This window comes from Conger conger, chromosome 1 (genome assembly GCF_963514075.1).
Source record: "Conger conger chromosome 1, fConCon1.1, whole genome shotgun sequence".
Classification (NCBI taxonomy): Eukaryota; Metazoa; Chordata; class Actinopteri; order Anguilliformes; family Congridae; genus Conger; species Conger conger.
In genome coordinates this window covers 29,802,377-29,829,755 of record NC_083760.1, presented here as the reverse complement: position 1 = coordinate 29,829,755, position 27,379 = coordinate 29,802,377, and the positions used below count along the sequence as shown (strand labels likewise).

Below are 27,379 nucleotides of genomic sequence, written 5' to 3'. Positions count from 1 at the left end.
GTTACCACTGCTTTGGCACCTCCTGAGCAACTTGCAAGATACCTGCAGGTTAACAGCCATCAATGACATGTACCTGGCCAAACACAGGTTTAAGCCAGGGGTGCACAACTCCGATCCCGGAGGGCCGTTCTGCGTGCTGGTTTTTGTTCCAGCCAATTACCTTCGTTTCAGTATCCCGACAGCTCAATAGATTACACTGGTTCGCGCCAGTACTGGATCACATTAAAATACGGAGTCTGACTACAGCTGCTGCTGATACAAATGACCAAGATACAGTATGATAGAGCCAGTTAAATAAGAGCAGAAGTTTCCTCAATCCTGAGATGGTTCAGCCCTTGCCGTGTGTAAGGTCTTCCAAAGTCCACCATGCAACTTCGGGCATAAAACATAGTGAGTGACTCACGGGCAAAAGCGTGGGAAGGGGTACAGCAGGGACAATACGAGGGCGAAGGGAGGGCTTTTACAAATGAAAGAAAAACATCAAAAAGCAAAGACCCGGTTCAGTCTCCCGCCAGACGCACCTGGTTGAAGTTGCCCCTGTTTCCTCCTCCTCCGCGGTTCATGTTGCCCCGGTGCATGGCGCCTCCCCGGTTTCCCATATTGCCCCTGCCAGGCCCGCCTCGAGGAGCCCCTCCCCGGTTCGGCATGCCGCCGCCACCTCGGTTGAAGTTGCCGCGGTTGGAGAAGCCCCCTCGGAAGGCGGGCGGGGGCAGGAAGCCCCTGGGTGGCCTGCTGAAGCCGCCGCGAGGTCCTGGAGCTGCATCGACAGGAAAGACCAAAAATCTACATCAAGTACCGCCACAAACCTTCTACTTATAGACCACAGATGGCTGAGAATCAAATGGGTCGTCACAAGCTTTGCCGCACTCCGGTTGGTGGCACAACAGAACTCAACGACCCGCAAGAGCCAGCAAATTCACGGTTCGAACGCACGGACTCACCTCCCCTGAAGTTGCCGCGGTTCTGGAAACCCCCTCGGCCCCCTCTCTGGCCTGGGCCCCCCCTGCCGAACTGGTTCTTGGGCCCCCGGCCCCGGCTGCCCCCCCTCTTCGGAGGCACCCCGCCCTGGTTTGGCTTCTTCTCGGGGGGCAGGGCGGTCCGGCTCTCCTCCTTGTACTGCTCCAGCAGCTTGAGGGCCTCCTCCTTCTCCAGCTCCACATAGGTGACCTCGGTGAAGTGCTCGCCCTGCTCCGGCAGTGTGAAAATGCCTGCGGAGAAACAAGCAGCCGTTGTAATGCGCGTCGTCACAACGTTACAGCTTGTTACGAGGTGGCCTTAAGGTTATATTCCACCGAAAACGCATCTTTGGTCTTCTAGATCATTTCAGCAGCACATACTTCAATCATAATGAGGTATGGACTTGAAGATAAATTCCGACAATGGGCATTCGTTATTCAAGATGATGGTAATTACAAATTAGAACATTTTTGTAGAAGTCTAGAACCTGAACAGAGGAAGATATTCTAGTAAATAAGACATGCTTGAAGATAGTTGAGCCATTTTTTTGTTTACTCCTAAAGCGTATAACAAGAAAATTATTGCCATTTGGTGGTATAATCCTGAAAGTTGAATAGTTGAGGGATGATTTGCAGCAGTAAACAAAGGCAAATTTGACTGAAAATCTGATCAGAGGAACAGAACCCTAAATGAGTCACCTTGCGTGGTCATTATCCAACAAGATAACTGTCTGGATGAATCATCACATTTTGTTGATTAATACACATACAATTAAATATTTTTGGCAGAAAATATATGTATTTTTTTTTAAATAAAAGGTGTCTGAGCAACAGATATAAAAGAAATGAAATGCAGAAAAAACCATCTAGCTGTTTAACAAACCAACTCCGTTAAATACTAAATGTCTAAGGTAAAGAGGTTCAAATACCGGACAGTTTTATGGTTCTCCGCAGTACCTTTCATTTTGAGGACAGCGTGTTCGGGAACGTCTTTGCCGTCTGTCTCGGCCTTCTTCTGCGTCCTCTCCTTGTAGTCGTCATCCGTGGGGCAGACCACCACGGCCTTGCGCTGGAACCCGGCGAACAGGCACATTTTCCTCCTCTGGGCAGGGGCCGACACGTTGGTCTGTTGAGGGAGAAAGCGACTTATCAGTTCAAGAAACCCCGTTCTAGCTGCCTTGCCATCTGAATGATCCAAGATCGCTAAAGCCCCTGAAACGGCTTCCTTTCTAGAACTTCTTAAAATGATTGATGATGATGAAATTTGTAATTGTGCAAAGAAACCTATACAGCTTGACTAATGTACAGATGTAGGACTGTGTAGAACATTTGACACCACTGCTCATTCGATCAGGTTATACCAACTAAGGAACCCTACACAGCCCCTCTGCACAACTGCTCTACAGATTATAATAATAATAATTTTTTTTTAAAGCTCACCTGGTCCAGGATGTAGTTCCGTTTTTTGCGTGCTGCAATCTCAATGAACTTGCCCAGGAAGAGGGGGGCGCGCTGGGAGATGGCTGCCAGTTTGGTGGTGTCCTTCATCTGCCGCTTCAGGCTCGCAATCTGGATTGAAACACACAAAAGAAAGGACATTGTAAAGGTTTAGACAGGCAACCTGGATTAAAACCTCATATTGGAACATTTCACAGGTTGACTTCCAATCCGGTTCAATTTTAGTGATATCTCAACGGACCATGTTTACATTGAGGTGAGATCTATGTACGGTAGGACAGGTGTGTGCTTTCCTTTATCCAGTATTCGCCTTTGTTGCCACGATGAAAACAGCAAACCGACCATGTTGTGGCCTAGTACAAATCATTTCATGAAACTAGAGCTCTTCCATGATAGTGATCGTTTTCCAACACCAAAGGTAGGAGAACCGTCCAAAATCCTCAATAAATCAACACTTTGTAAAAATACTGGCCTGGTAGTAGTGCCCTGTGCTTTTTCCACTGCGAAGTGATTTAGGCTAAACACCAGATAGACTGGCAATGTACCCCAGTGCCCTTCTTCAAATATGAAATTCTCTGAAACGATTGTTCACACTGCCACAACATAGTTTGATTGACATGGAAAACCCAAACGGACTCCACCACAATCATCCACGGGCACAAAAAACAGCACCTTGTATGTAGCTCAAATGCCCACTTCTGAGCGGAATTAGCTGGATAAATTTCGCAAACATTTTGAAATGTTTCTCTGGCCGGGATTTCATCCAATTCAGAATATTTCTGGAAGTCAGCTGGCCAAATCCTTAATCCTGCTTTGTGGCAGCCAACCCAGCCCCCCCCTCCCATGTTCCCATCTGTAGATCTTACAAGCAGCACACATTTCCTGTTAGACTGGCTGCCTTTGGAAGCCAGGACCTCAAATCAATGCACATGCATCCTGTTTGTGAGGAAACATGTGCATTCTCACATCAAGAAAGCCCCTCTCATTACAAAACACTGACAAAACAGCCCCTAGAAAACTGGCCTTAGTCTTGGCAGAAATAAACCAGGGGTGTAATGCAAATCTTACCCAAAAATAAGATGAAACACCCAATTGGGTATGAGAAGTGAGGCAAATGTAAAAGGCCAATGCTTTACTTTCTGCTCCAGCCCAAAGACCAACCCCATTTGCAAGCCGCAAGATGGCGATTCCAGACACACTTAAAATGGGTTTCTACATGGTCCCGATTCCACAAAATCAGATTGCAATCTGTGGGAAAAGGGATTTGGCTTTCTACACTGTCCAAATCCAATGGCTGGCAGACATTGCTGTAAAGGCAGCATACGTCAACTTCGGGAGAAGAGTAAATTTTCAGACTGATATGAAGCAGGAAGGAACGTACAATCCTGCATTTAAAAAAAGACCATACATTTTTTTTTGAAACGTCAAATTCTGGGGCTAGGTTAAGTTCCCAATTTAAAAAAAGAAATCCAACTGAAAACTGGGATAGTAAAATAGCGCTAAGGAGTGCCGACTTGGGATGTTTTCTGGGGAATTGCAAGAAGATTCTGAACACAGAAGAACACCTCAATCAGGAATGTGTTTTTACAAAGAGTGTTCCAATGAATACGCATCATTACTTTTAACGAAACTACGTTTAAGAAGATAAAATAACCATTCTATTTAAGTCCATGTGACTCATGTGATGTAGTAAATGTTAGCATGGGTCTGTAATATAAAATGAGGGTCAATAAACTACGGCCTGTTACATGGACACCAGATTAAGCTTACTTCCATAACGCCACCGAACAAGACCTGCGTATCAAGCATAAAGGCCGTACTCGAAGGTTTCTAAAATAGCACAACCCTTTGCTCATGCTCCAGATCAAAACACCATTAGGTGACTGTTTTGTTGAAAACGCAGCTGCTTGTGTGAACTACGGTTAGCTAAGTTAACAAGGCAACAGTGAACAGCGATGGCATTAGCTCCGGTACTTGTAAACTGACTGACCTTTCTCGATGAGTTCTCAAATGTTTGATGTGGTTGCTCCCGCATCTTTTATTTTCATGCTGCAAATCTTGCAAGTTGCAAGTATTTAGGTGGTTGAGCCTGAATTCTTCACACCCAAAGGCCACAACATGCGGAACTAACATTAGCTAGCTAGGCTGCAAGGGTGTTAGTCTATGGTTGCAGCTGAAAGGCACAGGGTGGCACGTAAAACCACATTGGGTGTGTTTTAACCAAGTTTTTATTTTATTTTATATGAAACGCAAAAACTAACACGAGTCCGAGTTGAGTTGAGTTCCCATCTCCGGTTTAGAGACATGCTTGTCAGGTCATAGAAGTAACAGTGGGGTATGCTCAAGTTGCCATCTGTATTGGACTTTCGGTTTGGATAAGTACACAGAAACACAGATCTGGGTGAAGTGGTTTAAAAACATTAAGTAAAGTTGCCATTTCTTCCTTATAGCCTTGAGTTTTTTTTTTTGTTGGCAAGGACCATCCCTCAATTGTACACTCATTTGTACAATGTATTGCTATACAATATGTACAAAAAAGACGTTAGGCAGGGGTTTCAGTTTCATTCACAAAAAGAAAAGAAATTGACAACCTACACATTTTCGTATTTGGATAAAGGCATATTAAACACACTCACATCTAGATGAAACGGAAAATATTTTGAGCCCTACTCATAACAGACACGGAAGACCAAGTTGAAACAACCAATTAGCAGTCAACCCATTTAATCGCTGAACCTTGACTAAACGAGCTGTCTAATAATCAAGCAAACTCCCTTTTTGCATAGTTGCGCCAAGTCAAACCCCACAAGCAGCAGCACCGCTTCAGTTGTTGCAAGTGTGACAATATCTTTCCCCTGGCACAGACGCCCACACTGAAACAAGAGGCTAGAACACAGCTCGCTGCCCGTGTAAGTCCCAGTCGATTTCCCCACAGCCGACTCGCAGCTGGGACTGAAACCACATGGGTGTTTAAACCCTGAGCGCTAAGTCTCACTCACCATCATCTTCTCCAGGATGGTGTGAGTTCCCAGGATGTTGTACTTGCCAGGGTTCTCCTCAGTGTGCTTTTTCACCCAGGTGGTCTTCCCTGCCCCAGGGAGGCCAACCATGACAATAACCTGAAAGGGAACAGATGTCAGGGTCGAACAAAGGAGCAGTGGACAGATGGTACAGAGGCAATCGGCACAGGTTTTCAATTCGGATTCAAAAGCTTTGTTCACTTCGGAGAAAAGAAATGTAAAATTAATGTAAAATTTATTTTGAAAATCTTTAGCTCCGATACCAGCACAATAAGAGACAATGGAACATTGTACCTTAGGGCTAAGAGGATGCTGTTATTCTCGTTTGTTTGCTGGTGAGATCATTTCACAGAAACCGAAGGCAGTGAACACTCATCCCCGCTCACCTCGCATTCCTCCTTGGTCTCGGGCCCCTTGGGGCCGCGCACACGGTCTTCCACGGGGATCTGCTGCAGGAACACGAAGCCCTCCGGGACGGGGAAGTAGGGCGTCTCCCTCTGGCCAAAGTTGAACTCCACGGCGCAGTTGTGGCAGAGGACGTGGGGGAAGAGGGGCCGATCGGCCAGGGCCTCCTTGCTGATGCTGTAGGCCACGCCCAGGTCCTTCCCGTTCTTGGAGAAGGAGATCTCCACCTCGTCGCTCTCAAAGTTCTGCCGTGGGTGGAGAAAGGGCTCGTTTACATTTACGGCTTACAAAGGCTTTAGTGTAAACCAATCAACTAGCAGTTTGACAGAAAATAAACTGACCAACTTTCTAAAGCCCAAATCTTATCCAAATATGGTTAATATAGGTTATGATGGAATGGGTACAACCACAGTCAGGCAGCAACATTATGAATGCAAAGTAATAAGTGAGGAAAATGGGAAACATACGATAAAGCAACCAATGACGTCATTTTCATCAAAAGACTCTCCGTAGTCTTCAGTCACGCAGTTGCCGGTCTTCTTCCCCTTGAGAGAGAATGCGTAGGAATGCTCCTCTTCACCTGAAGAATTAACACAATTACACACCGGGGGAGGGGAGACATAACCACTTACAACTAACCGGTTTAAACCCACTATAATCTGCTGGACAAAAGAGTGCTTCCAGCTATATCTGGCAACTTCAAGCTTCTCCTGTACACGCACACGACTGGGACTACATGAATTGACGGACACTCACCCAATAGGAGGCTGCCACTTGACAGGGACCAGCCCACCAAAACCTCATGGATATCAATGCCCTTGCTGGAGATGTGCTTGACAGGAATCTTTTCAATGATCTATTTAACCACAAGTGGAGAGAACAGCGTTCCTTAAATGAATAGTACAACTTTTTTGGGAAATTTGATTTGTCAGACAATAACATTAATCATCTGTAGACAATATCTACTGGCTTCATACTAACGGTGCTACCTCGATGAATGGCAGCAGACAGAAGCAGCATTAGCTCTGCCAAGAAATACAAGTCGGAGTTGGGGGTTGCCAGGTATGCATGTCACTGTAAACCTACACTCCCACTGCAGCCAATAGTACTGTATACCTGGCAGCCCCAAAGTCACTTTTCAAGCAGAGCTGCACAGCTACAAACCACTGTACTCAATGGAAGGATATGGTTATTTTTCAATTGCAGTTCTGAATTCAACAGCCTCTAAAACAACAAAGGGCTCCTTTTCAGTTAGCATTTTTTCTTGTTTTAAAGCATGCAATATTTTTTATTTTTTGTGTATATAACTGAACTTCCCAACGATTTTATCTCATAAGGATTGTTTTCTGCTGAAAATAAGGTGTAGTTAACATAGGATTAAGGAAGTTTGAAGTGTTGTTCTGCGAGCTGCAATAAATCTGTCAATTCAACAGTGAACTTCAAAGCTCTCAGGTGCTTTGAAGAACAATGGTCACATTCCTCCAGCCACCATTCAAGTTTCATACTAGCCTGCATTCAGGTGACACGAATGCTATTGTAGTTGGACGCTTTGAAATTCATGGCTGAGATATTAACGGATGCAATTTAACTCCTCGAACAAAATGCGGAACACTTAAGCTTATGCTAACCACAGACCTTATTCTCAACAGAAAACCAACCAGCTACGGGGAAAAACAACATTGGCAACACATGCCAAGGGAACCCACAGCAGAAGAAACTTCCAGGGTGATGAACAAATGTCTGAATTACAGGAAATACTCAACAGTAGAATTTCTTGTACATAGACAACTAGTAAAGTCTGATCCGTTAAGCAAATGCTGGCAAATGTAATAAATTGAGAAGCTACATGGCTTCTTGCAGAACGCGGGTGAACGGAGGGCTCTCACCTTCATCTCGAGACAGGCCTTGCCCTTGGCCACACCGTAAGAAGCCTTTCCTCCAGCCCACAGGTAAGCGAAGCTCTCCATGGTGAGGGACGAGGCGCTGTAGCGGTCTCGGGACACTTTGAAGTGCAGGTCGCTGTTGTCTGTGCCCGGCAATACAAAACAACCATCGCTCAGATGAGTCAAACGCAACCTTTTCGGTTCTCCTAAAACAGGCTAGAAGGCACGGTCATCTGCAAAGTCTCCTCATTTATTCATTCAATTTATTTATCCGTTCATTCATGTTGGGTTAAGAAGGAAAAATCCACCCTTGTCCTGGAATATGCACCCTATCCAGTCAATGCTGAATAGGACAGAATACATTATATAACCTGTAAATTGAAATGTAATAAAATCTATGCAAATATGTTGACCCTTTAAATTCCATCCATCCATCCATCCATCCATCCATCCTTCCTTCCTTCCTTCCTTCCTTTACTTCAGAAAAAATCAAGTCATTTACAGAGGATGTGACCCAATCTATTCTTTTTTTTTTTCTTTCTGCAGGGCAAACAGGACAGGCTTTGCAATTAGCCCTAGGCATGTGGAGATTTTGCCAGAATTTTGCATAAAACAAATAAACACCTCGCCCATGAACTACACATTTTTAGGTGCCAGGAGCTTAAAAGGCAAGTGCTGCACAACAATGTTAAAGTTTATTTTTTGGTCAAACTCATTAACAAATGAGACAAATTTGAGGGATATCTGAGACTAGCAGGCAGGGTGGAGGTTATGGCAGCCGCCTCAGGCACCGTCCAGTGACGTAACGGTGCGCTGCTGACCGCGGGACGAGCGGAGCACTCACATGTGTCGAGGCAGACGGTGGTATCGTCGAACTCCTCGTCCTCTTCCTCCAGGGGGGGCTGTGGAGACTTGGCCCTGAAAGAGAGCGTGGAGTTCAGCCAGCTGAAAAAGACGTCTGTGGGCGGGGAAATGAGAGCGTCGGAGAGGACTCGGCAGACGGCTTCAGACGCTCGAAACGAACCGTTCGCCGTCGCGGAAACGTCCGGGAGTTCAGAAACCGGTTCCACCCCCCCGCCTCCCCGATAAACTCAGGAGTCCTGCTGCAGCTGAGCCCGACGGAACGTCCCGGAATTGCGTTTTTTTTCCGTGCGCGGCTTGTAATGAAAACCATGAACAGACGGCAGATCCGGGCAAAACACGAGTCTTCCGCTTCGCTGCCAACCTAGAACCATGCGGCGAAAAGGTCTGCGATATATTTAACACCACACGTGGCAGTGCATTCTAGCAAAGGTCAAGGCAGAAGCTGAGGGATTTTTTACTAAGCCACACTGAATGTACAGAAGATCCAGTGTGGTTTTGGAAAAATAAATAAAATAAAAAAGAATAAAATGTTGCCAATTAAATCAGGGGCAGGGCTGGAAACTGTTTTGCAGCTTTCCTTTTGTTGGACATGGAAAGAGTCAAGTTAGCGGTTACATTTAGAATTTAAATTCTCAAAGCACCTGCCGGACCCTCTCAGCCTTAAGCTTGACCTCCTTCGAAACTGCTATTTGAGCACCACAACAAGTAGCCAATGAAAAGCAGGATCAAGGAGCGGGTCAAATTCTTTTCCAGCGTGACCCCAACCATTTTAGATTTATACTACTCCTGGCAGAATTCCAACCCAGTGAAAAACAGTCCAGCATTTCATTGGGACATCCACTTTGGTTGATGCACTGATTTCTCGGTTGTCAACCTCATAAAATGAATTTGCATTTGGCTGTCCCAAATAACATTTTATATTTAGGCATTTAGAGGATATGGTTAACCAGACTGAATTGCATAGATTCCTTTTTATACTGGATTTTTTTACTGAAGCAATTTAGGTGACGTAACTTATTCAAGGATACAATAACAGCACACCAGCTGGGAAATTAACAAATTAACTCGCAACCTTACAGTTGCATGCAAGCCCACATCGTTAACCACTGCACTATGAAGGTAATGGATTAAAATACCCACTTATGTGAGTAAAAGTAGTTTGACTAACAGACGGGACTTTCTACCAGTTGTACAATAGCTGAAATGTATAAGAGTTTCAAAACTACAGCACAAAATATAATGTACAGCCAAACGGAATATAAATGAATCCACCTAGCATCAACACAGCACAAGAATGTTTCCAATTACAGCTGGAAAAACTACCAAAATGTTTGGGACAAGACCGAGGACAGATCATTTTGAGGAAAATGAAGGACTGATAAAAGACAATAGGAACAGAATAAGATCAAAGAATTCTGTTGTGGCTTAAGTATACCGAAGAGAGACAAGAACCGAAGGTAGACACTAGAAAGCCAGGCTTGTCTTAGGTGGAAATGTGTTGTAGTTACCAAAACCCCACAATTGAGAACTGGACCATTTCCTTGATGAATCCTGCCTCCAAAGTACCACTAATCCCTTGGCATAGGAAGGTATGTTGCATATGCAATGGCCTATAAACTTGCAAGGTGGAGCATCCCACAAACACCCAAGGGATCCTGTCCAATCTTGTGACATCATGAGGAGGTAGCACATTGCAGAGTCCCAACGGATAATTTAAATAACAACGGCTTGCTGACGCGATCTTTAAAGAAATCCGACTTGGGGGGAACAAAAAACTGCAGGACTGTTCTGTATACTACCAGTGTTGTTCATTTGTTCAGCTGTTAGAAGGAATTTGTGTTTGCTATCAATCCGCTCCAATAAAATGTGTGTTTCTTTGCACTTTGTCAAAGCAAATCTAGGAGGATGGGTCATTATATTAGGCGATGAAAGCATTGGCTCTTAACATGCCAGTGCAATAAGTCAAAACCGTGTACAGCGGCACTTCAGGGATACCGAAGGCCGTTCTGTACAGTTCTTACCGGCTGTATTTGCTTTCTTCAATAAATTCAAAGTAGCCCCTTCCATGTTCTTCCCGGCGTCTCTTAACACCCTTCTTATTCTTCTGTTCAGCTGTCTTGTCTTTGTCCGCATCCCCTTTGGAAATAAAACAAGACATAATGAGGTACTCCTTCGTGCCGTGTTGGGCCCTGTTGTTACATCGGGTGGCCCACACAACTATAGGATGGGGTCTGGTGGAGTTTTCCCCCGCACCAACCATCAGTGAGACTGAAAATACCAAAACATTACGCCAAGGTCTGAACAGAATTATGAATACATGTGATGTGAACATCAGAGTACATGCCGGTCAGGGTAGTGAGCTACATATGCACAGGTCCAATGCAATGAGAGATGCATTAAACTCGTAAAACAGGGACCATTTATTACAGCCAAGATACATTTCACTTGCGAATGAACCTTCTCTAAGAACATCAACTAACGACAGTTCACTACGTTATATGCAATGAATGTGCGTGAAGCAACACACATTTTGAGACGAAGAAATATATATTTTTGTGTCCGTTAAAGTAAATTCATAACATAAAATTGCTAAAGCTAGATACATCAGTGTATCCATGTTCACAAGTTTCTCTTCCGATTCGGAAAATAGCTTGATGAATAGAAAACCGAACGTATGCTAACGGCGTTAGCTACCCAACTAGCTCATCAATGACCCAAGCTAACGTTAGCTAGGCAGCCATTTGGAGAACATCTAGCCAGCTAAAGCGAAAGTATACGTTAGCCAAGGTTAAAGCTAGCTAAGCACGCTGTAAATTCTTACCGGAGACCGATGATAAATATCTAGCATCAGTAAAGCAACATCGAAACCTTAAAATGCTAGCGAACCCACGTAATGCTATTGTAACGAACAGCGATTTTCCGATGACCAACCCTAGAGCTAAGCTAAGCGCTAGCCATCTGAACAATGGAAAAAAACATGCCGCCTCAGATGTCGCCGCTACGAGGAGCCACCATTTCGTTATTCGCTTCCAACAATTCTTCGCAACCCACGAATCAATCACCATGTGCATCTTTGTCTGACGGTAATGAAATTCCGTCGGGTAATCACACAAAACGCCTGCATCTCACTACCTTTGGACAGAGAAGGAAGCAAAAAGCACGCAAAATTGCTTAAAATCCTTTGAAAGAGATGGAGCAAATTGACCTTATTTGACTCGAGAAAACACGACCTAGCAAGCTGGCTAACGTTAGCCAATACCATTCTTCTTACGCTAGCTAATGTTAGCTAGCTAGCTAGCGAAATCGGGAGTGATTTGATAAATCAGATAACGCCAGTAGGATAACCTAATATTAGCACAAACTATGCATGAACATTAAAAAATACTCGTTTGAATGAACCGCGCCGTTCTTATTTAAGCCAACGCTAGTATAACGTCGTTAACGTTAGCCAATGCTAAAATATAAATCAGCTAGCCATAGCTACCATCAGCCGCTTGGGATGCCGGCGCACCATCTTCATCACCATCTTCGAATTTATCCATCTCCTCATCGTCGTCCTTTAATATCACATCGTCGTCTTCGTCCGATTTATCCATCTCCACACCGACATCTTCTTCCTCCTCCCCCATGTCGTCGTCCTGTTGTCCGCCGGCATCCGCGCCCCCATCGGCATCGGCGTCGTAGGCTTCAGCTTCGCCCCCGTCTCCATCCTCTTCTTCGGCCTCCATACTCTCCCCGACCAGATCGTCCTCCAGGTCCTCCTCGCCCATTTCATTTAGGCCACTCACGCCATCAGAACCGCCATCATTGCCATTTTCCCCGGCTTCAGGCCCAGGGAATGCGCCTCCTGCTTCGGCCTCTTGATCGAGTGCGGCCTGCAGACGGTCCATCAGTTCGGCCTTCAGCCCCTTGTCGGAAAGCTGTCGCTTTTTCAGCTCGTCCTTCAGCTCATTTACCTTTAGCTTTTTCACGTTGATTGAGCTCATTTTAAATATTATATATTACTTAGCAAGCAATAGTAATATTCTCACTGATATAAAAGACTGAATGCAACAATACGTTTTTAAAAATACGAAAACAAAAAATCGTGACACCCTGTCGACAGACGATGTAAATGAGAGAAAGCACAGAGAGCCGCCAAGATTTTCTTACTGCGCCAAACCACTCTCTCTTCGTGTCCTTCCCTATCACTGGCAACAGCACGGGCGTGTAGTTCCAGTTGCACATAATATACCCTACCGTAATTGCGCGACATTAGGAGTAAAACCGAGACTGTGATTACCGTAATAGCAGTTAAATAAGTTCAGAGAAAATCCACGATCTTGACTGTGTAAATCTGTATTACTTCTTGGAACGTTCAATTTTACATGGTATAGTAGTTTCAAACTTCGTATTTGTCTAACGTACCTTCTAACAATCTTTATAGTACTTAAGTTGAATTTTTTTTGGGGGGAACACTAACGAGACACCCTTGTAATGGCAGGCTGTTTGTCAAATGTTCTGTAATCCTACAATTAGTAATAAATTATGTAATCCTTCTAAAATTATTGCAAATGTAAAAAAAATAAAAAATAAAAAGCACTACAATTTTCAAATCGTAAAAACGTAAAAATAAATTTCGTGAGTCTGAAACATAATGTCCTGAATTAAAGCAAGATATATATAAATCTACATTTAAAATGTAAATATTACATGTAAATGCCAAATATAAATGCTAATGTACTTGTTAAGTATGTTAAATATAAATCTTATTAATGCAAATGTTAAATATTTAAAATGTAAATGTAGGATTTGAAAACAAAATATATGGAAAATATGCATAAGGTCAGTGTTTTTTTATATGGAGGAGGGCGGTCTCAGTCACACCCATGCACACCATTAGCAGCAGATTAATTATCTGGCTCAAAATAAAATATAACTTTAAAATCACATGTTTGTTTCCGTGTTATAATTTTTCATGGTAGTTGGTAGAAATGTGAAGTTCACATAATTTCCTGCAGCCTCATAACTGTGCATAATGACAGCCAGATGACTGGGAGTGGAGAAGTCTACGATGTTGATCATTTTAACAAAAGATGATCTTCAGGTGACAAATTTTACATGAGAACTCATAGGCGTTTCAAAGTTATGACAATAATATAGTTAAAATTCTGCAATGCCATAAAAATGTGTCTTCATATTGTATCAAAAGTTTATTTTACGAGCATCGAAGCTGTATCACTTATCTTTATGTTCACTAGTGAGTGAATCCTGTTATGATTTTAAGTTTTTGTTTCATAATATATAATTTGTCAAAAGTAGATATGTACATAAAGCTAATGTTACTTTTTACTCCAAATAAACACAAAAATGAAAAACCATAACAGGACTCATTCACTATTCAACATGTTAATGACAAATCCAACAGATGAAACGATATAATGATAAAAGGAAAACACATTTTTTTACATTTTAGCTACAGTGCCATGGAAAATTATTCCTGGTTTCCTCTATTATTGCATATTTGTCACACTGAATGTTTTTTTCTCCTATTTCTCAGCCTCATAATGGATTCCTTGACTGTCATTGTCACAACTTTGTTCCTCATGTTGACATGCCAATGAAAGTCTCCAAAGGCAATTGAGAGCCTAGAATCAAGGCTAGATACTGAAAGCTTTCTTATGTCTGCACTAAGGAAGCGATTGAATTCAAGACACAGACAACAAGCCGACTGTCCAACTCAAATCAAAGGTGACAGTCTGCACTTAAACCCAAATTTTTATGGACAGCACAGTATATTTAACACATCCTGTTATACACGTTATGCAATATTATTACTGCTTATTATTTTTAGATTTAGATTTAGGCTACAGTACTAATTTCTGCCAACCATTATAAATATAACATGAGCTACCACTACTACCATTACCAACTTCCAAATGCTTTCAATTCAGAAGTGCAGCTCAAGTACTTGATTGATTGATTGATTATGTATATATATATACTTCTTTCCCCAAATGTGTCCCCTAAATTAAAAGGACAGTACATATCTCACAACATATGCAATACATATCCACTCAAAGGTCACATTGATATTTTCCTGATTGCTTTGAACGCATAAGCCATTACTTCATTGCTCTTTTGAAATGTTTAATAGTGGCTATAACTTTAATATTGAATGACTTATTGAAATACTTATTAGAAATACGAATGTACTATTTTAAGAAATAGCGCTCAGGATTTTATCTGAAACTATAATGTTATATCACACGAACATAATGAAATAAGAGTATCCACTTCGCATTCTAGCTTGCTTTTTTGTTCTGCTTGGGTTTGACCTCATAGGTTTTGAGCATGCGACTGAACTCTATTCTATGCCACTGTCTCTTAGCAACAGTGTACACACACCATGGCTGAAGACAAGGATGGTGCAGGTAAGGTTAGCTAATGTAAGTCTTTCATTTCATTGAAAATATTCTAGCTAAGCAGCCCCGATTTTACTTATATTTGTAATTCCACCAGATGAATACTTCCCATAACAGAACACTCAAGTTGAAAGCAGATTGATAGCAAAGGAGCGGGTTAACTTTACACCCGGTTTCACGAAATTAACGTTACGTTAAAGTTAGCTAAGTTAGCTAACGTACGTTAAGATATTATTGCCGAACTAAGCACATCTCATATAACAGTTACCGTTTTAGTAGTATCTCGATTTACAGATTGTAGCTAACTTTAACGGCTATCTCAACGAATAAAACAAAACACACGTGTAAATTCTTATTTAAAGTGTGTTTCAAAAAAACTTACATTAAAGTGATAGGCTAGCAACAACCGAAAACGTTAACCGTAGGCTATTCCGCTGAAATCAGAAGATCAGATATCTCATTCACTCTGCAGTAAAATAGATCCCTGTGATTCCATAGAAGAAGATTCCTTTGTCTGGAAGCTTACACACTTCACACCTATGGTAGAGGGTTCCATAAACTTTATCATAAAGTACTAAAAATGGTTCCTCTATGGAGACAAGCCAAAAACGTTTTTTCTTTCCGAGAATGATGTGCTACCTGCTGAAAAAACAAACAAACAAACAAACAACAACAAAAAAAAAAAAAACAGCTCAAGCTAGGTTTTGGAACAACTGGTAGCTGCTTCACCAGTTAGACCAGCTCCATACTCAACATTGTTCGCCCAGCTCAAGCTATGTTTTGAAACAGCTGGTAGCTGGTATTTGAAGCTGGTAATAGCTGGATTTTACACCAGGGCTAACTTCATGGATCTTAGTTCTGGCAGGTTAATTTGGCTGGGTGAAACAGCTGCAGTCCTCAAGGTGAATATTTAGGCAACTGTTCTTGGAGACAGAGCTTGAAAATACTTGTACATTTCTGCACATTGATACTTTTCTAACTTTTTATCACTTTTATAATGGCTTCGAAAAGTGGCACACAAGCATGGTTTATGGAAATTCCATCATATATGCAAAAGCATACTTTGTTGCCTTCAAAGGACAGAATGACATGTACAATTGTGCAAAGCCAAGAATCAGGAAGCCATGTTGGCTGTTAATTATGAGAACATTAAAATCAATTTATTTGATAACCTCAGTTATTGTATGTTATGTCTCACCTTCAAAATAACTGACATGTATAATTGTGCAAAGCCAAGGAACAGAAAACTGTGTTGACTGTTATTTATGAGAAAATAACACATTAAAATACATTTCGTTGATAACCTCAATTATTTTAGGTCCCATATGTAGGGGATTAATTGGGGTTGGCAAATTGTCTTGTTTATAACGGTTCAGAAAGATAATTTGGGCAACACCAAGCAGATTCTTCAAACTATCAAGCTATTCCCTGTCTAGGCCACAGGTTAGATAGCAATTTTTGAACATTCTTCTGCAGAACATAGACATTAGTTTCATTGTTTCAGCTGATGAATTCAAATGAAACAAATGATAGCATAATTCATGTACAATAACACATTGGATTTTCTTTTATTTCTAATTTCAGAGGCTGCAGTGTCCGAGGTGCATAAAAAAATCAGTGCCGCCTTTAACCTATTTGATGATGAGTCCAATACGACAGTGGATGTCAGGTGAGGAGAAAATAACAAAAAATATTAGATAAACTTTACAGTAGTCGTGCCATCAATCAGGGAAAATAGTTTCACTGCTGTTGCTCCCAGAATATCTTATAAGTACCTCAGAAGACTGGATATATTGGTCAACAATGGCAAATTCCAGTCCCTCACAAAGTATTTTTAAGCTTTTATCCCCAGTTTGTAGCTTATTACATTTGATTGAATGTCTTGTGCGGCTTCTAGAATGTAAGCATTCGAGAACTTAAATAGATCGTATTACTGTGTGTATTTAAATACAAATTCAATAGAGTGATATTGTGATTATAAAGGCTACCCCTTTCTGCCGTAGAGAGGTTGGTACCATCATAAGATCACTAGGCTGCTTTCCTACTGAAGCAGAACTGCATGAGATCCTCACAGAGGTAAGTATTTGCTCCTCTTCTCTCTTGTTTAGAGCTGTATTGAGACCTGCAAAGCTATCATATTTACAGTCTATTCCATAAGTATTTGGACAGTGCTACAATTTCTGTTATTTTGACTCTTAATCCAGCACATTGGATTTGAATTGAATGAATAATGAGGTTAAAATGCAGTCTTTCACCTTTAATTTGAGAGTATTTCCATCCATATCAGATAATCCATGTATTCTGTTTTTATACATAGTCTCTCTATTTTAGGGGACCAAAAGTAATCGGACAGTTGACTTCTCAGCTGTTTCTGATTCGTCAGGTGTAGTGAATCACTTCCTTAGTGCAGGTATAAGAAAGCTTTCAGTATCTAGTTTTCATTCTAGGCTTTTGATAGCCTTTGGAGTCTGTTATTGGTGTTTATCAGCATGAGGACCAGAGTTTGCCAATGAAAGTCAAGGAAGCCATTATGAGGCTGAGAAATAAGAAAAAAAACTGTCAGAGATATAGACCAAAAATAAGCTTGCCTACATCATTTAGAAGAAAGAGGACATTGGTGTATGTTTACGACCAATGCCTTGCAATGGGCTGAAGCACCGTCAAGTGAGATCGGAGGAATATGTGTGAACTTGCGTGAACAGATAAGATGCTTCTGTACTCTTCAGAATGAATTCTGCTGCTGCTATCAGCAGTTACATTATCAATGAAGTCAAGTGAGCCAGCACCTGTGGCAGCCATACATGCCCAAACTATTCTAAACTATTGTACCAGTCGGAGCCAGGGTTACTAAGTGCTTAGCCTAAGGAGTCGTCCAGGCGAGTATAAATCTGCTCTCTATCGTATACATAAGTGTCAGTCTGTATAGGAGTTTTTTATGGAAGAGTATGCATTATCATGCTCAGAATCAGGGACATGGAGATGAATGTACTTGAGCAGTATGAGAAATGCTGGCACGGATAAGTGGCAAGCCACAACAGAAAAGCATCGAAATTAGGATGAGGTCAATACCAACAGCCAAAAAGACAGAACAGACAAGATTAAAAAAACGATCTTTACTTGTGTCAACCTCCCTTTCCGTCAATTCATCACGTATCTTGGTCATATTTCTAAGCCCCTGTTGTATAACTTGTCCATCCCCATCACAATTAGGTATATATGTACAACATACTTCCCCAATCATTACACAAACCCCCCTTGCTCTGCAGTAAGATGATCCAACACCATACGATTCTGTACAACCATCAAACATAATGTAGTTCATTTGCTTGTGACAGCCGCTGTTGTCAATAGGGAGGAGTTTATATATTGGAGAAGAGTGTACCGTGTAATCTCTATTTCTTTAGAGAACTCCGTTGCTCATAGCCAAGGAAACAAACCTTGCAGAAACTTCTTTCCACCAGACCAAAGTCGGTGTTCCCAAGGGACAGGGTTGCAATCTGTGAGGCCCCTCTTTACTCTGTGTATTCTTTGTGCGGTGTGACTATATGTGGACATGTTAGGAATTACAAATGTGGAATCATATAAAGCAATGAGGGCACAAAGTCCGCTCCAGTCAGCGGGGAGGGCTGCATAAACAGAGTGCCCACTACCAACTAGCCAATACCAATCAGATAAATCAGATAACACCCGGGTCCCAAGGCGAGAAGTCCTAAACCAGAACAGAGTGCAGTCAGTGTTTTATTCCAAGGTAATGGGATCACATATGACAGTTTATTTCTACACATATCAGCAACCTTGGTAATGTTGCGGTTACAAGTGAGGCTATGCAGACAGTCAAAACATTCTTCCAGGTTTATGGGGGGGCAACTACAAACAACTGTTTCACAGTGAACAGTTTGTTGTTTGGTCTATGTCTCTGTTTTTCTTATTTCTCAGCCACATAATGGCTTCCTTAACTGTCATTGGCACAACTCTGGTTGTCATGTTGACAGACGCCAATAACAGACTCCAAAGGCAATCAAAAACCTACAATCAAGACTAGATACTGAAATGCAGAATACACCTGACTAATCAGGGAGTTGAGAAGCCAACTGTCCACTTACTTTTGGTCCACTAAATGGATGTATAAAAAGGGATGCAATTCCTACACAGATCCCAAATATTGATGTAAATACCCTGCAATTAATGGTGACAGACTGCATTTTAATCTCATTATTCTTAATTGCTTCATTTCAAACCAAAAGTGCATGAGTACTGTCCAAATAATTATGGACTGTATATCCTTTTTTATATTTTCCATATTTTTGGGGTTTCTTCTATTGCTGTCTCTGCATTATACATTACAATAGCATTACAATGTTGCATTGATTGACTGATTGTGTCCTTATAATATATTTGGAGTTAGCATGCTTGCTTTTTTATTAAGTTAGCTGTTTACTTTGCCTTTTGCTTTGTACTAAGCTGTATGTTCTGTAGTCTATTCCTTACTGTCAATGCATTTATTGTTTTTGTGACACTTGGAGGATAATTATTGACCCTTCCAGTGTTGAATGTTCACACCATCCACCCCATTTAAGTTACTCTGGATAAGAGTACCCAAATGTAATTGTAAATGTTAACTAATTTGAGTGCATTCAGATTTACTTGCGATTGAGTATACTTGGTTTAAGTGATGCACCCCATCTGTCTCTCTTCACGTAGATCGAGGATGAGGAGCTGACAGGCTTAGTACGCCTTGAGAAATTCCTCCCAGTCATGACGAAGGTGCTGATGGAGCGCAAGTAAGTCAGTAGCTGAGCCAGTGAAGCCACGAGGGTTATACATGTGTTAGCAGTGGTCCTGAACCTATGTCACTGAGGAGAGTCATACAAGTTGTACACTACCCTTACAGGTTTTGTGAAGACATTGCTCCCATTTTTTTGGTGTTCTCACAGTGCCGGATAATTGCCCCCCACCCCCTCGCCCACGACACCTGGCTCTCGGAAGCACTTTGAACTGGAGGGCACCACAAACCGAAAGTATAGCTAATGAAATGCTGCAGCGCAGGGCATGCAGGCTGACATTATAAAAGCATAAACGCCTGATGTACCCTTGAGTGAATCAGTGCTGGCACAGTATGCTGAAGACACTGGATGAAAAGAAACACACAGGGTTAACTTATGGCAGGGTACCACCAACACCTCTGCATGTAGGAACCATTCCCTGCCTGTGGTTGGCCGAGGGGGTGCATGCCAGAACAGCGCACCTTGCATTCCATTACGGGCGTCCCTGTGCTTTGGAAAATTTACCCAATACCGACTAGTATTTTAGGTATCTTCTCTGTCTTTTTCTATAGTCTTCTATAGTAAAGTGAAACTTTATTTATATAGCATATTATTGTTTTTTATATATCAAGATTTATATTCTCTTGGTAAAGCAAATCTTACACGACACAATTTTCTTTACAAAATTGCACCGTTGATATTCCGAAAAACATTTACTCTTGCATTTTTCCTCCATTTCAAAAATGTAGACCCCTGTTTATCAGGAAAGTTGTCATAAAATGAAAATGTTATTTAACCATGTCCTCAGTGGGCATTTAGTTCTTATTAAAATATTTATTCATATAACACCCACCCACACACATTTGAGCCACCAAGCAGCACCCAGCTTTTGCTGCTTCTATGTGTTGGGCTGTTATTTCTGTGAGGGAATTATCCCAGGGTTGTAAACAGACTATATTCTTATTCAGAAGTACAGTGAACAATGAATATGAGTTAGCTCCCTTCACACATAATAAATGAGTCTGGATATAGCCTCCAGCATCTGGAAGGCTTATGCAAGAGACTCAGGCTCTGCAGAATCCATGTAGTATTATTAGTCAGTAATTCATTACTGTCACCCTGGTCTTATTAGTCTTGACAAACATGAATGTCTTTGGTAGATGCATTTGACAAATGCAATACACGGGCCATTTTGCCCAACAAGAACAAATGTATTTATTTAGAGATAAATACAACCAGCAGGATAGAGTAGAGAGTAACACTATAGATATTTGGTACTAGCCAATGAATGTTGCAGTAAAAGTAGAAGGAGCTGAAATCAAATACAGCAGCTTCAGAAAGTATGCAGACCCCTTAACCTTTTACGCAGTTTATTGTGTTGTAGATTTACTTTTAAACGGATTAAATTGCCATTTTTGCCCATGAATTTACACTCAATAACCCACAATGACAACGTGAAAGCATGTTTTTAGAAATATTTGCAAATGTATTACAAATCAAAAACTGAGTTTAAATCTACAACATAATAAATTGTGCAAAAATTGAAGGGGTAAAAAGCCACTGTAAGTCAGCAAATAAAGTGCTGGAAACGAAACACAATTGGAGTTTCAAGGCTGCAAATGAAAATAAAAAAATATAATTTCCTCTATTTAGCTCCTGTATAACTTTTCATCATTTACAATATAATAATCTGCTTGATACTTGAGAGGAGGAGAACTTGGCGGTTTAGTCGCCGTTTTGAGGAAAACCTAAAACTGGTAGGTTGTGTTTTCTTTCCTCGGGAACAAGAGGCTGGCAGATAATCTTCCACTCTCTTTGTGTTTTGTGGTGCTAACCCAGCCCATCATTCACACCTCTGGAACCACCAAAAACTTCAGTTACTGGGTCAAAACTATCTTGGCCATGTAGTGAAAGCACCCCTCTGTTTCACACTCTGTGATTATATTTGTGCAGTGAAAGCCAACTACTGCTTTGGCCTGCATTTCATCAACATTTGCCTTATCTTTTTTTTCACAAACTCAATCTGTGTTTGTGAAAGGAAAAAAAAGAAAAGAAAGCTTCTTACTCATTGTGGCAAACAGTGACGACATTCTTCCATTTATTTTTATTAGAAGTCTACCTTATGCTTCCTTAACACATAGTCTTATGTCTTCCAGATCTAGCTGAGCCCGACAGTGGCAATGCTTCAATACAGAGATTTTGTGATTAAGATTGTGATTAATAAATCAGAAAAAACATTTTTGTTACACCCATGCAATGATAGAAGAAATAGAAACAGATTTAGCTAATTGGTGGAATTAGCATTGGCGGTTAGCAGGAACCTGTGTATCTGGTGCCATGAATTACCTGAGGTATTGCAGCCCATGGGCATGGTTACTTTCACTATAGTAGTGCTTCTAAAGACAGTTGCTCAGCGTACAACAACTATTTATGTGGCAATGTAGAATTAGCTGAATCCTGAGGTCATGTGTATTAACCGTATAAGGCACTGAAGGTCAGCCTGAGAACATACAGTGGGCTCCAGAATTATTGGCACCCTTAATAAAAATGGAGAGGAAAAAAGGCTGCATATACTAAACAACATGGATAATGAACTATAATTCATGTGCAAACATACGGGAAGACTATATACTTTCATTTCAGTACATTTACTCTCATGTTTCAATGTTTTTTATTTAGTAATCTAATTCTGAAAACCACAGGTGCCAAAGTTATTGCCACCCCAAACAATTATTGTAAATGAAATCAAACAAAGTGAAATTAGAAATACAATTTTACTTTAATTTAGTTCATCTCAGTATGAAGGGACTATATTGTGTCATTCCATCACTTCCTGTTTCACTAGAGTATAAAAATGAGGTAGCAAGCATTCAACATGTCAACCGTCAGCATGGGAAAAGCCAAAGAACTCAATTCAGAAAACAAAGATAGTAATTCACCATCACAAGTCTGTTAATGGGTACAAAAAATGCATACATGTTTAAACATACCACTGCAAGGGCAATAATAAAAAGGATGGTTGCATACTTGCCACGGAGAGGATGTAAGTGCATATTATCTGGCAAGGAAGATGCCATAAGGGCGGCCATAAGAAACCCCAGGATTAGAGATTGGTTGTGTCTTGGGGTCACCATGTCTAAAAAAAACATAATAGGGCACCTACCACAAAGCATCATGAGTTTTGTTTAGTGCCATCAAAATGTTTGGTGGCAAAATGGAAAAAAGGGGCACTATTTAAGATCAATGGCACAATTTATTCAACAAAGTACCAGGAAATCTTGGAAGAAAATCTGGTTGCCTCTACGAGTAAGACTCATGGCTGTCATCTTTGCAGTGATGTTTGCACAAAGTATTAAACCAGGGGTGCCAATAATTGTTGAACCTGTTTTTTGAAACATAAAGCTTATGTCAATAACTATTTTTTTTTAGTTTTCAACACTTTTTGTGCACATTCATCAAGGGTGCGAACAATTCTGGAGCCCACTGTAGGTTTCATGAGAAACAATAATGGTACACACACAGCAGTCACCAAACTACATTATTCTATGGACACTACGTAATATATGAAAATACTATTCACAAATACAACACAGATTATATAAATTGGACTCAAGGTTGCAGCTAGCCACCATGGTGTAGAGTGCAAAATTAAGCATTGTGCTAATTTAGCAAGGTTACTGCACAAGCTATGAATGAGCTTTTATATCTATTTACCTCTTTCATAAACCTGGTGCATGAAAACCTGATGCCATCATCAAAATGGTGGAGCTGACCACCACTAGTCTTCCCAGAACAGCCGTGTAATGCAATCCACCACTGTTTTAATGAACAACTAGGCGCTCCTTGTAACAGAGGAATATGGCCTTAGCACGCTGTGGCATTGCATGAAGCTGAGGCAGCCTGCCCTTTTCCGGCAGGTTCCGTCCCGTCCCAGAGGAGCTTCTCCTCCAGGCCTTTGAGGTGAGTGACATACTCCTCAGGGGAAATGGCTGGGAGCACGCCGTCTCCGTTCAGATGCTACTGTACTGGCAATGGAAGACTCTGACACTTAAGCAGTTGGAACATGAGGAGTGTCCGGGTTGGGCTTTGGCTCAGACCTGAAGGTACTAGATTTCGCTATTTTTGTGCCAGCAAGGTGAAGGGAATGGCTTCCCTTTCTGCCCTCTGTTCCAGTCTAGTGGCTGGATCCATGACTGTTTCATTCATTATAAATTACCTTGTGATATTCCATGGCCTGCTGTGAGGACAGTAGTGTGCAAAATGTTTAGGCATCCTACATTTTATTTTTATATGGAAATTTGGAATTATTATTTTTGGTTGTTTTCTGCATTAGTGTGTTAAAAAGAGTAGAAAATAGCACATTTGAGATTTACAAAATATTAAATACAGAATTATTTTGTATTTTGTTAAATAGAGTAACATATTCAATAATAGACCACTTTTCAGATAAAAACTTGATTACCTTCGATTACCTGTTGAGCCAGAAGCAAGTGAGACAGCCAAAGTCTGCAAAAGAACTGGCAAGTCCTCCAATAAGTTCGGAACAGCCTACCAGCTGATTTTCTCATGAAACTGCTGGACAGTGTACTTAAGAATTGATGCAGGGCGAAGGATGATCACAACAAATACTGATTTAATTTAGTTTTTAACTGTTCACTACTATTTTTAGTTCAACATTTTTCCTCCCATATTTAGAAACTGTTCATTTCATTCTTTTTTGAAGCATCTTTCATTTATTTTTAATACTTTTGCACAGTTCTGTACTTCACATGTACTTACATCTCCATGCCCCTGGGATAATGAGCCCCTTTAATTAATCAGAGACTAAAATAGGCAAGGATTCCTTGAAAATGTAAATCATGTATTTATATATATTTTTTAACAACATATAATAACATTTTGGGCAAGTCATGGGTGGGAGACCATATAGAGACCAGGTGGTCTCTGTCACATGGGGATTTAAGGTACCACAGGGATTTAAACTTGTATTTCAATTATTGTCCTCCAAGAGTACTTGTAGGCACTTGAACTATATAGTCGAGTGACTAATTAGGCACTTGAGTAGCTGATTGTGATGTTTATAAAAACAATTAGTTGGCTTAATGGAGTGAGAGTGAAAAGAAGGAAAGTGAACATAGATGACACATCAAGTGAACACACTATGAAAAGCAAACGAGTGCAATGTCCACCTCATACACTGCACACTTTTTTTTATTTTGCACAACTTCTAGTTCAACAATAAATCATGCAGGACTATTATAATCTGCTGTAATCATTGAAGATGTTGAAGATGGTTACAGTAGAGACCAGTTGATTTCATTATCAGGTGTTATACAACTATGTGAAATGGAATGTTTTGCGTATTGTTACTGGATATTATTGTTTTTGAATGTATTTCTCTCTGAATGCTAGGTCCTGGATCAGGAGAAAAAAGGTTACTTGGAGCCAGAAGAGCTTAAAAGATTCATGACGCAGGAAGGTATGTCCACACAAACATGCCCTCAGGTGTACCTGCAATTTAAACCTGTAACGTGCACATATCCATTCAATGCCTGCACAAACACCTGTTTGTTTGGACTTAGTGGGTTTTGGCGCCCACCTGTGGCGATAGAAAATAATTTCCCTTTCAGCTGTCATTTCGTACGGTATATATTGTATATTTTGTGACAAAATGAATTATCCAAAATTAACTAGCTTGACAATTAATATTTGGATATGCACTCACACACACACACACACACACACACACACACACATAAATGCACCCAGGTTTATCAATACTGTGTTTGCTATATTCCAACCAAGAATTTGATTTTATTCTAGTGCACCAAATGCATGTGAACAAATGCATGGAGCCTCGAAGCTTTAAAAGTATGCTTGTGATAAACATTTAACTCTTGATTTATGAGCAAAATGTATCCTCTTGTTGATGTATTGTGTACCTTCAACTTTATAGAAATGCTATGACAAAAGGTGACATTTAGGTTCTTAGAAGCCTGGAATACAGAGGAAAGATTGCTTTGAAAATTGCTCTGTTTTTTTACACCTATTTTGTTTTCATGTGTATTCACTTGACAGTTCCATTGCATTTACTCAACATTAACAATTTGTGTGAGACTGGTAAGGATAAAAGCATTGTTTGTCAGAGTCAATGTGCTCATACCGCTACAAGCTGATTCAACACTGAAAATGTACCGTGCGGTCTTTGTCACATCCTGTTACACACGCACCAGTTAGCCTGCACTTAGTGATGGGAGGAACTATCAGATGTTAATGGGTGCGTGTGAAATTTAAATATGCCAAGCTGGGAGGAATTTGCTTTCGATTTTAAATGACAAAGGCCCCAGAGCAACTCTGTCCTCTCCAAACCGACGGTGAGGCTGGCTGACAAAGGCAAAAATTTCAAACAAAGAAATTGTACATGGTCGCACAGATCAAGATGGGGTCAGGAATTCAGCCACAAAGACTGCAATTGGCATATAAAACTGTGATGTTATAATGGACATAGGACTCCTAAATGGTATGTGCCTCACTGAACTTAGATAAAAATTTTATCTGTGCATTTATTTTAGGAGGAAAAGGGCAAAGGTCATCACTATGCGTATCTTATTATGCCAGCTACTTTACTCTGTATTGAAGCAATACATTACTCTTCACACATTAACATCTTGTTGTCATTGTAGAATTTTGTATTAACATTCTCATCTGACATTGTCGCTGTCATGCTCCACAATAATGTCATGTGATTTTTTTCCCACAAGCTGACATTTTACCCTTGATTTCATCCACCATTTATTGGTTTCCTCTGTCCTTGTCCTGTGTCCTGTGTCCTGTGTCCTGTGGGCAAGTACTGACTCACAGTTAGGAACCAATCAGAATAGATGGAGTTACTCGGTAGTTCAAGTCAGAATCGATTCTGAAAATCTGTGAACAATTGGTAGTAATCTGACAGCTCCTCTTATTTAGGAATTGAAGAAGCCACACTCATTTTGCTGTTGTTGTATGACATAGTGTATAGACTTTTAAAAGCCAATTCTGTGAACCCTTGTCCTGACCTCTGACCCCTGACCCCTTCTTCGTGGCTCCACCCCGCAGGAGAGCCCTTTTCCAACGACGAGATGGAGGAAATGCTGTCGGCTGCAGTGGACCCCGACAAGAACGTCATCTTCTACAAGGACTTTGTGGGCATGATGACCGTCAGAGACCCATGATGATTGCTGTCATGCCCCCACCCCCATGAAAACAAAGGAGGGGAAAAGACACAAAATGGCTGACAAAATGTTTCCCCCTGACACAGTGCACATTGGTTTTCACACATATACCCCCTAGACCAATGGGATTGCTCATGACCTTTTGTGTGACGCACATATAGAGGTTTCATAAGTATTGCCTTTATGCAATACTGATGCTCCCACAAGGGATTTTATCACAAGAGAGCATTTCAATGGGAGCAGGCCTTTGTCAGCTGAGTGGCACTTGGACTGAAACGTGTCATAATAAAAGTTTGCTCCTGAGGGCATTTACAGAGTACCTATACATTTTTATTTGCTCATCTAAGAGAGCAAGCTCAACTAACCAGAGTAATGTACATATGTTTAGACACTAATGACATTAAAAAAAAAATGA

The 27,379-nt window shown here is 41.0% G+C and overlaps 2 protein-coding genes across 4 annotated transcripts in view; one reads left to right on the top strand and one right to left on the bottom strand.

Annotated features, from left to right (window-relative positions):
• hnrnpua (heterogeneous nuclear ribonucleoprotein Ua) overlaps positions 1–12,773 on the bottom strand; it is a 16,213-nt gene extending 3,440 nt beyond the window's left edge. For both annotated transcript variants that reach the window (XM_061233575.1, XM_061233581.1), the window contains exons 1-12: positions 12,071–12,773; positions 10,608–10,722; positions 8,567–8,640; positions 7,726–7,865; positions 6,596–6,695; positions 6,307–6,419; positions 5,821–6,084; positions 5,414–5,533; positions 2,397–2,525; positions 1,914–2,082; positions 942–1,208; positions 522–757 (exon numbers count right to left, since the gene is read on the bottom strand). In XM_061233575.1, the coding sequence (XP_061089559.1) occupies positions 522–757; positions 942–1,208; positions 1,914–2,082; positions 2,397–2,525; positions 5,414–5,533; positions 5,821–6,084; positions 6,307–6,419; positions 6,596–6,695; positions 7,726–7,865; positions 8,567–8,640; positions 10,608–10,722; positions 12,071–12,572 (2,229 nt within the window). In that variant the 5' untranslated portion in view covers positions 12,573–12,773. The remainder of the gene's footprint in view (positions 1–521; positions 758–941; positions 1,209–1,913; positions 2,083–2,396; positions 2,526–5,413; positions 5,534–5,820; positions 6,085–6,306; positions 6,420–6,595; positions 6,696–7,725; positions 7,866–8,566; positions 8,641–10,607; positions 10,723–12,070) is intronic.
• Positions 11,584–27,379, top strand: efcab2 (EF-hand calcium binding domain 2). 2 transcript variants are annotated; one of them, XM_061233588.1, is made up of 11 exons: positions 11,637–11,669; positions 13,587–13,672; positions 14,126–14,316; positions 14,957–14,999; positions 16,575–16,659; positions 16,994–17,066; positions 19,692–19,771; positions 23,671–23,713; positions 25,166–25,232; positions 25,832–25,873; positions 26,849–27,379. In XM_061233588.1, the coding sequence occupies exons 4-11, from the start codon at positions 14,975–14,977 to the stop codon at positions 26,962–26,964; spliced, it is 531 nt and encodes a 176-aa protein (XP_061089572.1). In that variant the 5' UTR covers positions 11,637–11,669; positions 13,587–13,672; positions 14,126–14,316; positions 14,957–14,974; the 3' UTR covers positions 26,965–27,379. The 2 variants fall into 2 exon arrangements, with proteins under 2 accessions (XP_061089578.1, XP_061089572.1); XM_061233594.1 differs by lacking the exons at positions 13,587–13,672; positions 25,832–25,873 and having other exon boundaries at positions 11,584–11,669.

Excerpts from the sequence above, each read along its gene's own strand:
- efcab2 (XM_061233588.1), top strand. The coding sequence starts at position 14,975 with ATGGCTGAAGACAAGGATGGTGCAG. Across the intron at positions 15,000-16,574 it reads TGAAGACAAGGATGGTGCAG|AGGCTGCAGTGTCCGAGGTG; the intron begins GTAAGGTTAGCT and ends TTCTAATTTCAG. Across the intron at positions 25,874-26,848 it reads TAACAATTTGTGTGAGACTG|GAGAGCCCTTTTCCAACGAC; the intron begins GTAAGGATAAAA and ends TCCACCCCGCAG.